Raw genomic sequence first — 19,304 nt, 5'->3', positions numbered from 1 at the left:
GTTCCAATAGTGGCCAACTCAGGTCCCAAGTACCTAGCTAGATCCTAAGTGGTAAAACAGATTTTATACTGCTTATCCTAGGAATAAACAGTGGATTTCAAAATGAAAGGGTTTGGGCCTAGATTCTCAAAAAGTCGCGTTAAAAACTGATAGGCCGCTGTCGGAGCCATTATAGTAGCAATTTTAAAAAAGCGAGTCATTCTCCAAAAAACAACTCATGCAAATGAGATTGGCAGAGAGAGTGAAGATTTGCTAAATTTGCATGTTCCCATCACTGGTGATAGCAATGGGCACATTCACAGAACACACAGATGCAAAAAAAACCCCCAAAAAACCATCCAACAAGAAATCGAGTCGCCGAAGTCAAGCAACAACAGGAGATGCGCCCCCCTTTCTCCCCCTGCTAAGCAATACTCCCCCCCCCAGCAGCAGGAAAGATGCCCAGAAAGGTGGCCAGGGTTGTATCTGTTACACTGTGCGGGTTATCCCTACCCTTTTTGCCTTTGGGATTGGGACTGATCCCCATGCAGTCTATCTCCCTCTTTGCTGCTTTAATTCTGTGAAAGTTATTTAACTTTTCCTGTAAAAAGATGCGCTCTATTCTTTTATTCCATCTTAATATGGAACCTCTGTGTTTATCCCACCCCTTTTTGAATTCTGGCACTGTTTCAACCCTACCACTTCTTATAGAAGAGCATTCATGGCATCTACCACCCAGCAGTTAACGTAGCTGGGTTTAAAAAAGGTTTGGACAAGTTTCTGGAGGAAAAGTTCATAGTCTTTTATTGAGTCAGACATGGGGGAAGCCACTGCATGGAATCTTGCTACTATTTGGGGTTTTGCCAGGTGACCTGGATTGGCCTCTATGGAAACAGGATACTGAACCAGTCTGACCCAGTATGGCTATTCTTGTTTTCTTAATCTACACTCCTAATGGACAGAAACGATAAATATTACACTACCAAAACTAAATCATTGACCGACAGAAAGGGTTTCTCTTTTCTGCTTCCTGCTGCCTTGTGTGATTTGACTGTTTTCCTTCCACAGCCCCCATTGAGAAGCTTTTCTATACAGAAAAAGGGGTAGATTATGTTCATATCTAGATCCCCTGTGGGAACGAAAGCAACTGTATACAAATATTTTCATTAGGCCTGAGTCTATATCCTTTAACAATTGTTTAGCTGCACTCGACCTGTTACCAGCACTTCAAATCTGCCTCTTCCTCATTATTGAATTGGATTGGATCGATTACATTTGACAGACTGCTTTGTAGATAAACACAAATTCCACAACAATGCCAAAAAGGATCACACATTCACAAATCATCTACTGCATTAAGCCACCACAATCATGCCCACATAACCTGCCTAGAAAGTTAATTACAATACTGATAAAATAACACTGCGTAGAAAAAGCTCTTTTCCATGGGGACAGAGTTAAAGATCTAATACATATACCCTGGAGGAAAGACAAGAAAAGAGAGATATAAAAGAGACAGGCCTCTGTCAGTGGATGGGGAGCTCTGAGATGAGGCGAGAGGGGATAAACTCAGGCGTAATCTAAGGAAATCTTCCTTGCATTTTTGCTTAGTACACTGAGATCTTTTGCTGAGCTTGGGCAGCTCTCTTGTTCTGCACTGTACTGTACCCTGCATGAGGCAGTGCTTCTGCTACCCACTGTGCCAGTCACGTCTACCCGATAAATATGCAGAAAATGCTTTCTTTTCTTTCCTGGCAGGCAGACTACATTGCTTGTATACATCATGTCTCTGGCTGGTTTGTTGACGTACACCTTCACTCTAAGCCTTGGGCACCTGTGGATTGTTTTTGTCACTGCTGGCACCCTGGGGTGAGTAATGTTTCCATGTATGATCTGGAAGGTTCTGGAAAGCCATTCTGTGAGTGCTGCTCTGGAGAGATACTGGACTACAGGGAGGAAGGGGGTCTGGAATACTGCTGGACTATGGGTAGGGGCAGGAGTGATACCAGGCTAAAGGAAGGAATAATAGGAAAGATGCTGGACTAGGAGGAAGGGACAGGAGAGATGCTGGACCATGTTGGGAAGGGAAGTCAGGGCGGGCAGAAGGTAGACACTACATGGGATAGGGATGCAGAAGGGAAGTTGCTGAGCATGTGAGAGAGGATAGGGACAGGGACACAGGGAGGGGGGTGGGGCATAGAGGAGCAATGCTGGATATGGGGGAGGATATGAATAGCAGGGACAGTGTATCTGGGGGAGCTATGGACACAGAAAGGAAATGCTGGACAGATGGAAGATATGTACATGGAGAGAGAAGAATAGTAAACAGACAGGAGACTGGGGCGAGAGAAAACAGAAACCAGAGACTTAGAAAAAGACAAGTTAAACAACCAGTTTGGGTTTTTTTAAATTATTTATTTATTCAACATTTACTGTGTTGCCTCAACTAACTGACAGATCCCGGTGGTTCACAAAAGTTTAAAAGAGAGAACAGAAATACGTAAAAAAGAAAAGGATAGTTGTACAGTTGGTTTGCAAGGGGCTATATAGGAAGCTGAGTGAGAGAGAAATGAGGGGAAGGAATTGTGGAAAACCGGACCCCATCTCCGTGAACTCTGGCTGATTCCATCTGTACAAGCCTTGAATACTTATGATTTTCTATTGAAATCATTTTATTAAAGTATAAAAAGAAACAATATTCTGTACAACTGACATTTAGGATCAACAAACCCGTTTCCCCTCACAATATCCCCTCCACTATCAGGAAAACTGAATGCTACATAGAAAATTCATCCAAACAGAATACCTCAGCCAAATCCATAATAGCTGACCAAAAATGATAAACATAAATTAAACCAAAATCTCAAGAAGCCACACCTTCCATGAAGTACACCAAAGAAATAGAACAATCCATTTCCTCATATAATATGCCACGGATGGTGGTAGGCCAAGGAGTGCAGTTAGGGCAACTGCCCCCTGGCTACCGAAAGCCCGAAGCCTGCTGGAAGCTGAAGATGGCTTTCGGATCCCTTCCCAAATTTCTGCCCTGGGCCCTACCCATGTCTAACACCAGCACTGGCAGCATAAATATTTCAGTTCTCATATTTTCTAATCACAAACTAGAAAATAAAATTATTTTTCTACCTTTTGTCTGGACATTTTATTTTTCAAGTCATTTTGGTCCCAGGCTCTAGTTTCTGTTTTCCTCTGTCTTCTCTTAACTCACTCGCCAGGGTCTCCTGCTCATTTGACATTTCTTCTTCTCTGTGTTCACCATTCACATTCCATCTTTCCCTTCTCTGTGTCCCCTATACTTCCCTGTCCAGCATCTCCCCTGTGTCCATCTCCCTGTATTTATTGTCACTACTCTGCGTCCTGCATTACTTATCTCTCTTCTGTATTCCTATTCTCTCTCATATCTAGCACTTTCCCTCTGTGTCCATATACCCCCTCCCATGTCTGGCTGGCATTTATCCTCTCTGTTCATGTACTATCCTATGCAGCATCTCTTTGTGTCCCTGTCCCTATTCTCCTCTCCGTGCCCATTATTTTCCCCTCTATTTCTGATTCCTCCCTCTTCCTTCATCTGCTTAGTATGGTATCTCTTTTTCCCTTCTCTTCCCTTCAGCCCCTCCCCCAACAGGTCCAGCACCTCTTTACCTTCCCTCCAGCAACCCCCCTTCCACAGGTGCTGCAACTCTTTCCCTTTGCTTCAGCTCCCCCTCCAGCAGGTCTTATTATTCTCTCCTTTCAGTTCAAACCCCTTCCTATGCCCTTTCCTCCAGTCCCAGCCCCCACTCCTGTGCCCTTTCCTCCAACCCCAGCTTCCTCTCCTGTGCCCTTTCCTCCAGTCCCAGTTTCCACTCCTATGCCCTTTTCTCCAGCCCCAGCTCCCCCTCCTGTACCCTTTTCTTCTGCTTCAGCCCTTCACCTATGCTCTTTCCTCCTGCTCTAGCATCTGCTTTGCTAACAGGTCTGGCAGGTCCAGCCGGCTTCCCTCCCTGCCTGCTGCTGGTATATACCTTGAAGAAGAGCAAGCTGATCAATGGTGCTTGCAGTCGCGGCCTTCCCTTTGCCAGGTACCTTCTTATGACACATCTTCCTCTTTTCACAAAGACAGGAAGTTGCTCATAAGGAGGAGCCCGGCAGAGGGAAGACTGCAACCACGAGCTCCCATCGATTTGGCTCACTTTTTCAAGGTGTATGCCACAGCAGGGAGGAGAAGGAAGGAAGCCGGCTGGACCCGCCAGACCCATAAGCAATGGGTGGGCTAGAGCCACCGGATCCATGAGCGGGAGGGGTGGGCTGGAGCTTCCAGACCTGTGAGAGGGGAGGGATGGAGCCACAAGCTGGTGAGCTTTTGCGGGGGGGGGGGGGGGGGTGTTGTGTTACCTGTGGGATCAAAACTTTTTGCCGCTCCTGGTAAAAGGTTTTGTTCCTGCACCAGTGGTAAGTATATCAAATTTTTGCCTGTTCCTGTGGTTGCCACGAGTTAACCACGGGAAACAGGCACCATCATTCTCTAATCAGCATCAGCATCAGCAAAGCTATATAATTAAATTAAAAGCTCATTTATAAAGCCAAGTCTTCGCCTAAGTTTTAAATTATTTAAAAGATAGCTTCACACAGATGTGAAGAGGAAGGGAATTCCAGTAGAAAGGGGCCTGATGTCTGATAAACTCGAGCTGGGCATTTTGGGATTAGGAAGGACTAATTGGGATGGTGAGTGGCAGGCCAATTCTATAACATGCTTTTAACATTTGAAACTTTTATACTTTCTGGAGATGGGAAATAGGGAAATAATGAAGGACCAGCTCCGATCACTCGGGAGGCAATTGAAGGTCAGAGATGTGAAGGTGGCTTTCTCGGAAATCCTCCCAGTGCCGAGAGCGGACGCAACGCGACAGGAGGAACTGAGAGAAGTAAACGCCTGGATGAGGCGATGGTGTGATGAAGAGGGTTTTGACTTTGTGCGAAACTGGACAACATTCTGGGGAAAAAGCAGGTACTTTAGAAAAGACGGTCTATACCTCACCAAGCAGGGAGCGAGAGTCCTAGCTGAGAACATGAAGAAGTTCATTGAGAAGGCTTTAAACTAAAGGTCAGGGGAGAGCCGACAGTCGACAACCAGTCGATGGCCCGGACACCAGGATATCCGGAAGAAGAAACTTCAAAAAACCACACAACTATAGGGGAAGAACAAGATGAAACTACGGGAGGCGATGAAAACGAAAAAGATCAAATGGATACAAAAAGTGGTGGGAGAACCACTAAATCCAGGAAATTAGCACGAACAGATCTTAAAATGTATGTATACAAATACTAGAAGCTTAAGAAACAAAATGGGCGAACTGGAAGAACTAGCAAGAAATAAACAACTGGATATCATAGGAATAACAGAAACGTGGTGGAATGAAGAAAATGTATGGGACACGGCATTGCAAGGATATAAACTATACAGAAGAGATAGGATTGGGCAAAAAGGGGGAGGCATTGCCCTGTACGTCCAGGAGGAAATAGAGTCTGTTAGAAAGGGGGAGATGGAAGCAAATGGTAAACTAGATTCCCTCTGGATAAAGATTCCTGGACAAAAAGAAGCAGATATACAAATTGGCCTCTATTATCGACCACCAGGACAGACTGAAGAAACAGACAAAGAAATGATGGAGGAAATTCACAGTGGATGTAAATCAGGAAATGTAACGATCATGGGGGACTTCAACTTTCCGGGGATAGAGTGGAAACTGGGAACGTCAATCTGCGGCAGAGAGATAAAATTCCTGGAGATGATAGGAGATTGTTTCCTTGAACAAATGGTGGGAGAACCGACAAGAGGAAACGCAATCCTGGACTTGGTTATAAATGGCATTACTGGAAGGACAGCAGATGTAGAAGTTACAGCCCCGCTGGGGACAAGTGATCACAATATGATCAATTTTACCATTGGCATCGGAAAGGGGAAACCAATCAAGACTAAAACCACAACCTTTAACTTCAAAAAAGGAAATTACGACAGCATGAGAACCATGGTTAAAAAACGGCTCAAGAAGGGCAAAGCAGAAATCCATTCAGTTGAACAAGCATGGTCTCTACTGAAAAACATCATCATTGAAGCTCAGAATCTTTACATACCGAAGATATCCAAAGGAGGGCGAAAAAAGAACAAAGGAGAACTAGCTTGGTTATCCAAAGAGGTGAAGGTTGCAGTAAGGGAGAAGAGGAACTCATTTAAAAAATGGAAACGGGAAAAAACGATGGAGGCCTGGAACTGTCACAAAATCGACCAGAAAAAGTGTCATAAAGCGGTAATACAAGCCAAAAAGGACTATGAAGAAAATATAGCGCAAGAAAATAAAAACTTTTAAGCCCTTTTTTAGATATATAAAAGGGAAGAAACCAGCAAGAGAAACTGTGGGCCCTCTCAACGACCAAGGAATGATAGGGTCAATCAAAGAAGACAAACAGGTTGCTGATAGGTTAAATTCATTCTTTGCCTCTGTCTTCACAAATGAGGACACTACAACAGAAACTGGGAGGGTATTCACCGGAGGCATAGAGGGGAGCCTAACATCAATAAATGTGGAGTTGGACCAGATTTACTTTCAGATTGATAAACTAAAAAGTGATAAATCCCCTGGACCGGACGGGATTCACCCGAGAGTTTTAAAGGAACTTAAGATAGAAATTGGGGAACTACTACAATCCTTAGCTAACATGTCAATTAGAACCGGGCAAGTACCAGACGACTGGAGGATAGCAAATGTCATCCCAATTTTCAAAAAAGGATCAAGAGGTGAACCAGGAAACTACAGACCGGTGAGTCTCACATCGGTTCCTGGGAAGATAATCGAAACACTAATTAAAGACCGCATTGTACAACACTTGGATAAGCACAACCTAATGAGAGATAGTCAACACGGCTTCAGGAAAGGGAGGTCCTGTTTGACAAATTTACTTCAATTTTTTTGAGAAGGTTAACAAGCAAATAGATAGTGGAGATCCAGTGGACATAATTTACTTGGACTTCCAAAAAGCGTTTGACAAGGTTCCGCACGCAAGGCTTATGAGTAAACTATTAAGTCATGGAATAGGAGGAGAAGTGCACGGATGGATCGGAAATTGGTTAGAGAACAGAACGCAGAGGGTAACCATAAATGGGAAATTCTCAGAATGGGAAAAGGTGACCAGCGGTGTGCCCCAGGGCTCGGTTCTTGGTCCCATTTTGTTCAATATTTTTATAAATGACCTGGAAGAGGAAACAACTTGTAATATAATCAAGTTTGCGGATGATACAAAACTATGTCGGGCGGTTGGCTCTCAAAGGGACTGTGAGGATCTTCAGAAAGATCTAAATCAGCTGGAAACGTGGGCGATAAAGTGGCAGATGAGTTTTAACATAGAAAAATGCAAGGTGTTGCATCTGGGAAAGAAAAACAAAGAACATGAATACAAGATGTCGGGGGTGACATTAGCCAAATGCGAACAAGAAAGGGATTTGGGGGTGCTGATAGACAGAACCCTAAAGCCATAGGCTCAATGTGTGGCGGCGACGAAGAAAGCAAATAGGATGTTAGGCATGATTAAGAAGGGGATCACGAGTAGGTCGGAAGATGTTATAATGCCACTTTGCAGAACAATGGTCAGACCACACTTAGAATACTGTGTCCAACACTGGTCTCCGTACCTTAAGAAGGATAAAATTCTGTTGGAGAGGGTGCAGAGGTGAGCCACGAAACTAGTCAAAGGCATGGAGAATTTAAGCTACATGGAACGCCTTGGAAAACTGGGACTGTTCACCCTCGAAAAGAGAAGACTGCGTGGGGATCTAATAGAGACTTTTAAAATATTAAAGGGATTTGATCAAATTGACCAGGAAGCAGCATTACTGACATTTTCAGATGTGACGCGGACAAGAGGTCATAGCCTAAAACTGAATGGCAGCAGGTTCAGGACAAATGTCAGGAAGTTCTGTTTCACACAAAGAGTGGTGGGCGCTTGGAATGCTCTCCCGGAGGAGGTGGTGGCAGAAAATACTGTGCTGGGTTTCAAACGCATGTTGGATGCACACCTTCTTGCAGATCATATTGAGGGATACAGGAAAACTGGGTCTCCAAAAAGGAGCACCTAAATGGGCCTCCGCGTGTGCGGATCGCCGGACTAGATGGACCTTGGTCTGATCCGGTGAAGGCATTTCTTATGTTCTTATGTTATGGATTAATTACCCCTTACCTTCTGTTTTTCCTTTGTTTTTCTACCAAAAATTTAAGATTGTAACTTTTAACTTTCTCCCTCCCGACTCATGTTAGTATCATATGTAACCATATTGTTAAATGTTAGCCTCTTTTTATTATTCTATATTGGAATTTGTACATCGCTTAGTAATTTTAATAGGCGATTAATCAAACGTACTAATAAAACTTGAAACTTGAATAAAACTATAAGCCTTGAAAGTGAGAGACAGTAAGTTTCAAGTTTCAAGTTTATTGACTTTTAATATACCAACCATCAACAAGTATCTGGCCGGTTTACAATAAAAATTTTAAAAAAAGAAGATAAATATATATATAAAAAAATAATAAAAAGTGCACACCAAAGACATTAACTAGACAGACTTGAATGTGAGGGAGAGTAGGAAGGATGGGGGGAAAGTTACATGTTGAAAGAAGAAAGGAGAAAGAGGGAAGAGGGTAAAACGGATAGGGTGGGATCGCTTTATAAATATCGTCCGCTGCTCTATAGGAAGCCAGTGATGCATTTTGAGGGTAGACATGGTTAGATTTTTGGCATCAATTAGAAAGGAATTTTAGCCAGTTTTTTTACTTTTAAGGTATATAATAAATAGACAAAAAAGTCACTACTCTATACACAACAACTTAAACTTGTGTGCAGTGACTTTTTTGTCTATTTATTAGATTTTTGGCATAACATAGTAGCCCGATGGCTGTGTTCTGTTATGAGAGAGGAAGAGATGATGGTTACTGCAGATGAGCAGACTAGATGGGCCATTTGGCCTTTATCTGCCATCAGGTTTCTATTGTAGTTTCTTTAGATTAGAGCATGTTACAATAATCTAACCTACCACATGTTTACCTGTTGTTGAATGCTGGACAGAGTTTCTACTAAACAGCTTCAAACAATAGTTCAGGTTTTAAATAAGTCATCATGTTCACTTGACCCTTGTTCAATTCGTATACATTTATCATTGGGGGAGGTATTTTTACCATCATTGTTGATTATTATGACCGATTCTCTAAAGGAGGGTGCTGTGAGGATCTGCTAAGGGGAAGAAAAACTCCATTTTGGAATATCTTACTTTCTGGCATTCAGACTTGGGAAAAAGTAAACTTGGGTTTCAGGAGGTTATTTCATTGTCCTTCTGCTGTCATAAGAATTGCCATTTCCTCCGAAATTACTTTGTCAAATGCCTTTTGAAAATCCAAATATACAATGTCAACCGGCTTACTTTTATCCACGTGTTCATTCACCCCCTTCAAAGAAATGCAGTAAATGAGGCATTACACCTTAAACTCTATTTGTGCTTGTATTGGCAACCAAGGCAGATCCCGAAGGATAGGTGTAATATGTTCCAGTTTAGACACTCAGCAATATGGCTTGCAGCAACATTCTGAGTCAACTGGAATGCTCATATCATATATTTTGGCAAACCAAGAAACAGGGAATTGCAGTAATCAAAAATTGGTGGTAATATCATGGCCACAATAGAGCAAAACTAGAATTACAGATAAATAGTTTTTTAGCCTCTTCAGAATTCTTCCTCATTTTTCTCTGTATTCCCACTAGGCTAAACAGAGCTGCTGTTCGTCCCTTGTTAGTCAACAAAATGCCAATGTGATTTCAAATTATCACCTTATTCCTTCATTAGGCTTTCTTGTGAAAATCCTGGAAAAGTTGTTTTATTTCAGCTTCAGGATTTTTTGGATGAATATAGGGTCTTGGACAATTATCAGTATGGATTTTGCCCTAAGCATTTAACTGAGTTGTTGCTTTTGTCTACTCTTGAGTTAATATGGACAGGATTTGATCATGGGAAATCATTTTTTTTTTTTTAAATTATTTATTTATCAAGTTTTCACATTTTACAAATCAAGTATCCACTTGTACAGAAAGTTGAAGAAAAGCAGGAAAATAATACTCAAAATTTAAAATACATAATAATCAAATAAAATAAATGTTTAGCTTAAATTCAGCTCAAGTCCTCCAATTAGATCCAAGAAGGATTAGGCGAACATATTAACAAAATATTAATTCAAATATATAGGAAAACAAGATCCCTTTAGCTGAGAAAGGATATCATTTATTCAATTGCACTTCACTTTAGTTTCCCTTCATCCAGTCGAGTTCCTGCCAGAAAGGCTGACAACTGGAATGGCTCAAAGAATATATATTTTTTCATATGGTATTGTATTACACATTTACAAGGGTGCCGTAGAAAGAAAGTCCCTCCAAGATATGTAACCCCTGGCTTCATCAAAAGAAATTCTCGCCTTCTTCTTTGAGTGTCTCGTGCCAAATCTGGAAACATTAAAATTTTATATCCAAGAAATTCTTTCATTTTATTTCTAAACCAATTTTTATCTGGTGCAAGAGCCACAGTGAGTAGCAGTGTTGCCGGAGATGCAGTTTCTCTGTCCGAGAGTTCCAGCATTGCTGAAACATTAAGTGGTTGATTATCCTCCTGTGGTTTAGATGGTGATTTAATAACTTTCACTGGCAAATAATATACTTGAGTAAGTGGTGGTAATGTATCCTCTGGAATACCTAGAATCTCCAACATGTAGCGTTTCAACATATCCCTAGGTGTCACTGAGGCTATCCTAGGAAAATTAATCAGTTGGAGATTATTATTACGAGAAAAGTTCTCCAAAGTTTCCACTTTTCTGCGTAAATTTGTGTTATCTTTTACTAATGCATCACTAAGCTGTTTTGATGCTTTTAATTTCTGTTGTATATTCACATGTTATAGAAAAACCCAGAGAAGTAACACTGGATTCAATTTGGGACCTAGTTGCTGACCTAGCCAAGTCTGTTAAGCCCCAGCTTTTGCAGCTGGAAAATAAAATCATACTTCAAGAAACTGAGATAAAAAATATAAGGGTTGAAATTGACGAATCCAAGAATTCTATTGTGAATAATTCTAAATTTTTAATTTCTTTTTTCAAACTTACAAATTGCTTTCTTAGCTGTTTCTTATTATATGCAGAATATGATATAATTTGTCCTCTCATAGTTGCTTTGAAAGCATCCCATAAAATTTCAACCGATATTTCCTCTAAATCATTAAGTATAAAATATTCATTAATTTTGATCTGAAATTCTGTACAAAATTTAGAATCAGCAAGCAATGCATTATCAAACCTCCATACAGGTTTGGAATTATCTTGATCTAATAAGTTAACTTCTATCCACACACCACCATGATCTGATATTACTATTGGTTCTATGTCAGCTTTTACAACTTGCTGTACCATCTGATCTGAAACAAAAATATAATCAATTCTTGAAAATGATTGATGAACATGTGAACAAAATGTAAATTCCCGATCATTAAAATGAAGAATACGCCATATATCTTTTAAATTACATGATTGTATTAAATTATCTAATCCCATTGATTTCATAATTCTTCTAGGTTTTTTATCCATTATTGGATCTATAACAGCATTAAAATCCCCTGCCACCATTAAATTAGTAGCAGCCAGTGGTAAAACTAATTGTTGTAGAGATTTAAAGAATTCACTTTGATTCGAATTAGAGGCATATATATTTAATAACGCCATTGTAGTATTGCCCATGCTCATGTCAACAAGTAACCACCTTCCTAGAGGATCTGCCTTAACCATATTAAATGTTGCTGGACATTTTTTATTAATCAAGATTGCTACTCCTGCCTTTTTTTTTTTTTTTTTTAATCGTTGGTGCATATAGACATTGTTTTATCCAATTACCTGACAGCTTCATACATTCTGTCCCAGACAAATGTGTCTCCTGTAGAAAACAAATATCTATATTCTGTTGCTTAAGATATGACAATACCTTTTTCCTTTTTATTGGATGATTGAGGCCGTTTACGTTCAAGGAGAAAATTTTTAAACCCATTATATAAATGAAATTTATTATACAAATATATCCATCTCAAACATAAAATATAAACTTTTTCCTCATACCAAAAATTTAAACCCACCCTTAAACCCTCATTCCTAACCCTCCCCCATTTCTCCTCCCTCATTCCCACCCCTCCCCTCCCCAAAATAAATGCAAACTTCGAAATGCACATAGTAGGCCAAGCAAAAGAAAAACTCCCCACAGGCAAATTAAATCCATTCAATCATTAACTTAAAAAACCTTAATCATAAAAAGAGAATCATCTTAAGCAAAGGAATAAAATTTCATAATATTCCAAATCCCATTTTCCGCAATATTTATTCCCCTCTATATAATTGCTTTATTATTTATTTATTTATTGGAAAAAAATTTTTTTTTTCCCAAACCAAACTCAAGTCCATTCTTTATATTAATTAAATTCAACGCCCACCTTATTGATACCAAGATAATTTTTAGACTTATAATACATTCCATCCTGTAGTAAAATCATATCTTGTCAAAAATAAAAATGTTTATATTTACTTAATTTCTAAGTTTCTTTAAAACTTAAAATTCTTAAAACACATAAGAATTATTTCAATTTAACCATATATGTTAAACTTATATAAGTATCTAATTTTATTCTATATATGCCTTATGCAATATATAATATCTCTCTATTCATCCCTTACATCTTTGAACATTCTCTAATATGCCCTAAAAGAATATATTAAAACATTTAAATTTATTTGATTTACATCACAAAATCATACTATATTTTTCAGGCATTCACACCATTCACATTAACACTCACTCTTATTATTACACCCTTTATTCATCCATATACTTTTTGCAATAACCTAATAATTAATTTTTATTTTATAATGGCAATATGTCATCTAAACTTCTTTATAGACCAAAATATTCATGTGATAAATACTCAGAGAGAAAATCCTATTTTATAATCTCTTATTCACCATAACATCCCTGTATCTCCTATTCTCAATATCTATTCTTATATCCAGAAACTCCAACACTCTATGGCTCATAACAATCTATTATATATTGATGTCCGAGCAGAAACTATCTGTCAATTTTCTTCCAAAAGCCGTCTTCCATGTTCCTCCTCTTCTTTTCTTCTAACTTTTGTTCTTCATTGCTGATTCCCTTTAGACATATGACAACTTTCAAAGAGCCGGTCATATCATACAGACTCTCACTCTTTCTATACTTCAGTTTGCCATAATCACCATTCATATTCAATATCCTTTAGATTTCTTATTATCAGAAGACATAGAAATATATAGTATCTATCCAAATTGACAGAACATTCCCACTCTTTTCATTTCTTCCAACCTTTAATTTTCTTTTCCTTTCTTCATTAAGAGCTGCATATATCATTTTCTTTTTATAGCACAGCACCTCTCCTTATAATACACAGCACCCTCTTCTATTCAGGCAGAACCAGGTTATTGCAAGCCACAGAATGCTGAACCTTTTTTTTTTTTTTTAAAGTCATTTGAAACTGTTAACTGAATTACAGAATAATATAGCAATATTTTTTCTTCTTTTCTTCAGCATCATAAAAAAAAATATGATCCACAGATAACATATACCATCTTCCTTACATTTCCTTTTATGTGTTCATTGGCACTTCACATTTTTCTATAAATTCTTTTAATTTACTGGCCTCTTCAAAACTATAAGTTTTATTTTCATACGTGACCCGCATGACTGCTGGGTATATTAACCCATATCTCGCACCCAAAGCTCTTAACTGGGGACGCATTTCCAGCAACAACTTTCTTTTTTGAGCTGTCACTCTTGCAAAATCAGGCACTATTGAGATTTTTGAATCCTGACACTTTGTCTTTATTTTTCTTAGCCAACGACAATATCTCAGCTACTTGCTGATATCTGAGCAACTTTATAATCATTGGCCTCGGTCCTTTTTGTGCAGTTAGTCTTCTTGTTGGGATCCTATGTGCATGTTCTACCTCTAATGGAAATTTACTTTTGATCGGTAGAATCTTCGTTAAGAAATTAATCATGAATGTAACTGAATCATTTTTTTCTACCCCCTCAGGTAGTCCAAGAACCCTCAAATTGCACCTCCTCTTGCGGTTCGACAAATCCTCCAATTCCCTCTTTAATAGTTCAATTTCTTTATGATCTTTTTTAAACTGCCCCGTTTCCAACTCCGTTTTTTCCACCTTTTTCTCCAGAGTGTTCACTTTCAAATCTACTATGTCCAATCTATTTTTTAACCCTGCTATCTCATCCTTAACTTCTTTTATATATTTTGAGTTCTCCAATACAATTTCTTGTACTTTTTGAATTTCCCGCAAAAGATCTCTGTTATCTACCTCCTCCACTGGCAACGGAACTAATTGAGGGGAAGTCATTTCCAATTTTGACCTTTTTCCTCTACTTGATCCGTTTGCCATCGCACTTTTGTTTCCTTTACCTGAACCCGATGCCATTATAACAAATCCTAATACTCCCTTTTTTAAGATTCTCTTATATTTTTATCTCTTAAAAGATCGTTAAACTGCCTGCTTTCACGGAGCCGATCTTTTACGCGGCCATCTCTCAGCGCGTCGAAGCCACGCCCCCGGTAAAGAAAATTGAATAAACAAATAAAGGCCAAATGGCCCATCCACAGCATCCATTATCCCCTCCTCCCTAAGAGATCCCACAGGCCTGTCTTTGTCTTCATTGCCTCTACTGGGAAACTATTCTGTACATTTACCAGCAGTTTCTCTGCGTAGGGTTTGTCTTTTGAAGGGTTTGCTGATACTTTCTCTCAATACTGTTGCTTTCATGTGATTTCTAAATATAGCAGAAGTGGAAGTGGTCACCTCCCTTAATGCTATGGCTTGTTATGCTCCTAGGCTGACTACCACGTTAACAATGAAGTCCTCCATATGGTGAAGTACTGGTAGATTTTATTTTATTTAATATTAGATGCAGATTTCTCGACTTTCCTCTTCTTTTTTTCTCTTTCTCTCTGTCTTTTTCACCTCATTTTTGTTGTTAGTCATTGTTTTTATTAGTCCATTATTCGTTACTCTTTGGGGGGTGTAACATTACATTCATCCATGGACACTTCGTAAGATATGGTTTTTCTATGTTGGCTGTAATAAAACGTTAGATACACTATATATGGCTGGGTGGCTACTTCTAGTGCCCGTCTTTTCCAAATGGTTTATAGCAGTGGTTTCAAACTCGCAGCCCAGGAACCACATACGGCCTGTCGGGTACTATTTTGAGGCCCTCGGTATGTTTATCATAATCACAAAAGTAAAATAAAACAGTTTCTTCAGCTATAAACGACAATATTATTATTGACTTAGCCAAAAGGAAAGATTTATCAACTATAAAGTTTTACTTCATGCAAAATTGTAATTTCTTTAATAAGACATTAACTATTTTTTCCAAGTACTTCCAAATCCAAAATGTGGCCCTGCAAAGGGTTTGAGTTTGAGACCACTGGTTTATAGGCAGGGCCGGATTAATCAATAGGCCCAGTAGGCACGTGCCTAGGGCCCGAAACTGAAGGAGGATGACTCACCTTGCCATTTTTTTTAAACAGCAACGGCCCCCTCCCAGCATCAACGGTAACGGGCCCCCCCCCCATTGACGGCAATGCAGCTGGCTCTGTTACAGGAAGGTCCCGCGATGACTGCGTCTTCCGGTCCATCCCCCTCCGACATCACTTACTTGCTCTGGAAGAAGTGACGTCGGAGGGGGATGGACCGGCAGAAGCAGTCATCGCGGGACCTTCCTGTAACAGATCCGGCCGCCTTGCTGTTGTTGTGGGGGGGGGAGGCCCTTTGCCATTGAGGTGGGGGGGGCACGTTGCCTTTGATGCAGGTGGGGCCTGTTGCAATTGATGCGGTGGGGGTTAACCCGTTACGATCAGCTGTTCTAATTCTGCTTTCGGGCTGCCTTTTGCAAAGGAGCTCAGAGGGCAGAGCCGGCAGCTGCAATGTTTGGAGGGGGAGAGAGAAAGGAGCATGGAAGGGTTGTGGAGAGAGAGAAAGGGGGCAGGGTAGTATGAAAGGGTTGTGAGAAGGATGGTAAGGAAGGGTGGTGGAGGGAGAGAAAGGAGGCAGGATGGTATGGAAGGGTAGTGAAGGAAGAGAAAGGGGGCAGGGTGGTATGGAAGGGTTGTGAGAAGGATGGTATGGAAGGTGGTAGAGGGAGAGAATGGTGCAGATGCTGATGGAATTGGTGTGCAAGGAAAGGGAAGAGAAACATAAAGGGGAAGGATACTGGATGGAATTGGGTTGGAGGGAAAGAAAGGGGGCAGATGCTGATGGAAGTGGGGGGAAGGGAGAAGAGAGAGTGAAATTCCAGACCACGGGGGTGTGGGAGAGGGAAGGGAAGGAGAGGAGAGAGATGCCAGACCATTGGAGGAGGGAAGGAAAGAAGATGGATGCCACACCAATGGGGTGGGGAAGGAGAAAGAGATGGAAGGGAGAGGCAGACAATTTCTGGGAGAGGCATAGAAAGAAGGCAGATGCCATATGGAAGAGGCAGAGAGAGGGCAGACAGTGGATGGAAGGAAGAGGATGATGTGATGAGAAGATGAGGAAAGCAGAAACCAGACAACAAAGGTAGAAAAAAATTTCTATTTGTTTTATTATTTATTTTTGCTTTAGGATAAGGTATTATTGTAGCTGTATTGATAATCGTTTATTAATAGAAAAAGGAAATAAGATGATACTGTTTATTGAACTAATTTTAATACATTTTTTACTAATTCAGAGACCAAACTCCTTTCCTCAGGTCAGGACAGGGATACTGTAACAGCAATATAGTTTACTGACCTGAAGAAAGAGGTTTTAACCTCTGAAAACTAAGTGAGAAATGTATTAGTCCAATAAAATGATGGCCACTAAATTTTCTTCCCGCCATGCCCCATGCCTTCTACCCATATGCAAAATATAAATTGGTGGGATTCCCAAAGCCCTGCCGTCTGAAGATCTCTTCAACTAGGAAAGAAGGGGGGATTTGTTCAGAGATGTTTGGAGATTGCATAGAAGAAGAACTGTCCACTGGCACCGATATAGTCATCTTTGTTGTTTGTTTTGAATTTTAAAAGAAAAGAAATAAAGAAGTAAATATGAAAATGAGTAAATACATGAGGGTGGGGTGGGGGCAGGGGCCCTCGACAAATTAATCCTGCCCTGTTTATAGGGATGGGCGGGGGTTAGGAAGGTGCATCTAACCCAATTGTGTAGGCTGCTACCCAGTTTGCCAGGATCATGCTGTGGGTTTTTGGTTGTCCCACTTTGTTTGTAAGTTAAGGGAAAGTTTCTTCTGGGGGAGGGTGGAATGTAGGCCCATTTTTGTTTTGTTTTATAGGGGCAGGGGGGGACATTTTGTGTGCCATTGGGGGGGGGGGTCTTGGACAAAATGGATGACGAAAATTGTATTGTATTATTTATTGTTTTATATTGTTCTGTTTTCTATGGAGTCATGAGTAAAAAATTGTTAAAACAGTATTTAATTTAATATTTATAAATTACAATTTAGAGTCTCGTTCAGTTTCCAAGATGGCTAATAATGCGTACTGTTACATGTATTAAAACTCCAGGGCCTTGTTCTGATCTTGCTGCCCCTTTATTAGGGCTATATTTTTTTTGTTCCCCAAATTCTGATGATGTTGGTTCTTGATGCTCTTTGGCAGATTTTTCATGACAGGATATCTCCCTCTGGGCTTTGAGTTTGCAGTGGAATTAACGTACCCAGAGTCTGAAGGGACCTCGTCAGGACTCCTGAACGTATCTGCGCAGGTAAGATTTCGCCCTCATTTCTCTTTCTGAAATGAAGAGGGGAGAAAGTGACCTAATTTGCAGGTGCTTTCTTTCTTTGTGGGTGGCTGAAGCCTGTCATTCGCACAAATTTTACTTGGGTATGTTGCCTGGTTTCTACCCCTTAAGCAACTGTCTTTTCCCCCCAGGATTGGTTGAAGGAATAATAGTGTTCAGGACCAACTTGTTTTGGCGGTGCCGCCCCCCTCCCCCAACATTGCTTCTGGTCCCTTTTAACCTCCCCTGGGCTAGTCTCTCAATATCTTCACTCCTCACCAGTCCAGTCTCTCCTCCACCTCTGTCCCTCTCACCGCAGGCCCAGCATTACTCCCTCCTCCCCTGTGGTCCTGTAAGTTTAGCTCAGTCTCCAGTAGTAGCATGAGGGGCTGCCTTTGGCCAGGTTCTGGATCGTCCCTATGCCATCATCCGGCCACAGGAAATTGCAGCAGAGGGAAGACCAGGGCATAGCTGAAGATGGCCTGTCATGTGCTACTGGGACTGCGAGGTGAGAGAGGTAATGTAGCAATGCCAGACGAGGGAGGAAGAGAGAAGGTGGGGGGGGAGGGAGTGAGAAAAGGCTTTTCTGTAGACCAGGTAAGGTCAGAGGCTGGGTACTTTGGCACCTTTAATCACCAGCGCCCTGGTCCAGTGGTTAAGCTGGCCCTGTTTCTCCCTCTCCATGATATGTTCTGCTACTCTGTAGGACTCTGTCAAATACTTGTACCTTGGACTAAGGTGTCTGGGCTAGATGGACCCTTATCTTTTTTTGCTCTTCTCAATATTCCTCAGCCTTCACTTTCTTCAACCTTCTCCTTTCACCACCATCCTGAGCAATAGATGGACAAACGCCACACCACGGCTTCTTTTGATGAGGGGCAGCTAGAGAGAGGATATGACTTTCAGTGATCACCTTACTTTTATGGTTCAGTGTAAAACAGTGGATCAGGTTCAATGTATTTATCAATGACCTTGAAACGGGGACGAAGTGTGAAGTTATCAAATTTGCGGATGACACTAAACTCTGTAGAAGGGTTAGAAATGCGGAAGAGTGTGAGGACCTACAAAGGGACCTAAGCAAACTGGAGGAGTGGGCGAATAAATGGCAGATGGACTTCAATGTAGGGAAATGCAAGGTCATGCATTTAGAGAGAAAGAACCCGATGTTCAGCTACCAGATGGGGGGATTAGTGTTAGAGAGAAGTAGCCTTGAAAGAGATTTGGGTGTACTGGTGGACACAACAACGAAGTCAACAGCACAATGCGCAGCTGCCGCGAAGAAGGCAAACAGAATGTTGGGTATTATTAAGAAGGGTATTACGACCAGAACGAGAGAAGTCATCCTGCCGTTGTATCGGGCAATGATGCGCCCGCACCTGGAGTACTGTGTTCAGTATTGGTCAC

At 40.8% G+C, this 19,304-nt stretch overlaps 1 protein-coding gene across 3 annotated transcripts in view; it reads left to right on the top strand.

The window, feature by feature from the left end:
• The window catches only part of FLVCR2 (FLVCR heme transporter 2), a 157,178-nt gene that overhangs the window by 69,891 nt on the left and 67,983 nt on the right, over window positions 1-19,304 (top strand). For 2 of the 3 annotated variants that reach the window (XM_033950884.1, XM_033950883.1), the window contains exons 6-7: window positions 1,738-1,848; window positions 17,780-17,885. In XM_033950884.1, the coding sequence (XP_033806775.1) occupies window positions 1,738-1,848; window positions 17,780-17,885 (217 nt within the window). The remainder of the gene's footprint in view (window positions 1-1,737; window positions 1,849-17,779; window positions 17,886-19,304) is intronic. The other variant, XM_033950885.1, reaches the window with a different exon arrangement.

Source organism: Geotrypetes seraphini, chromosome 7 (genome assembly GCF_902459505.1).
Source record: "Geotrypetes seraphini chromosome 7, aGeoSer1.1, whole genome shotgun sequence".
NCBI classification, from domain to species: Eukaryota; Metazoa; Chordata; class Amphibia; order Gymnophiona; family Dermophiidae; genus Geotrypetes; species Geotrypetes seraphini.
Note: the sequence above shows the minus strand (reverse complement) of the source record. Positions and strands in the feature narration are given on the sequence as shown.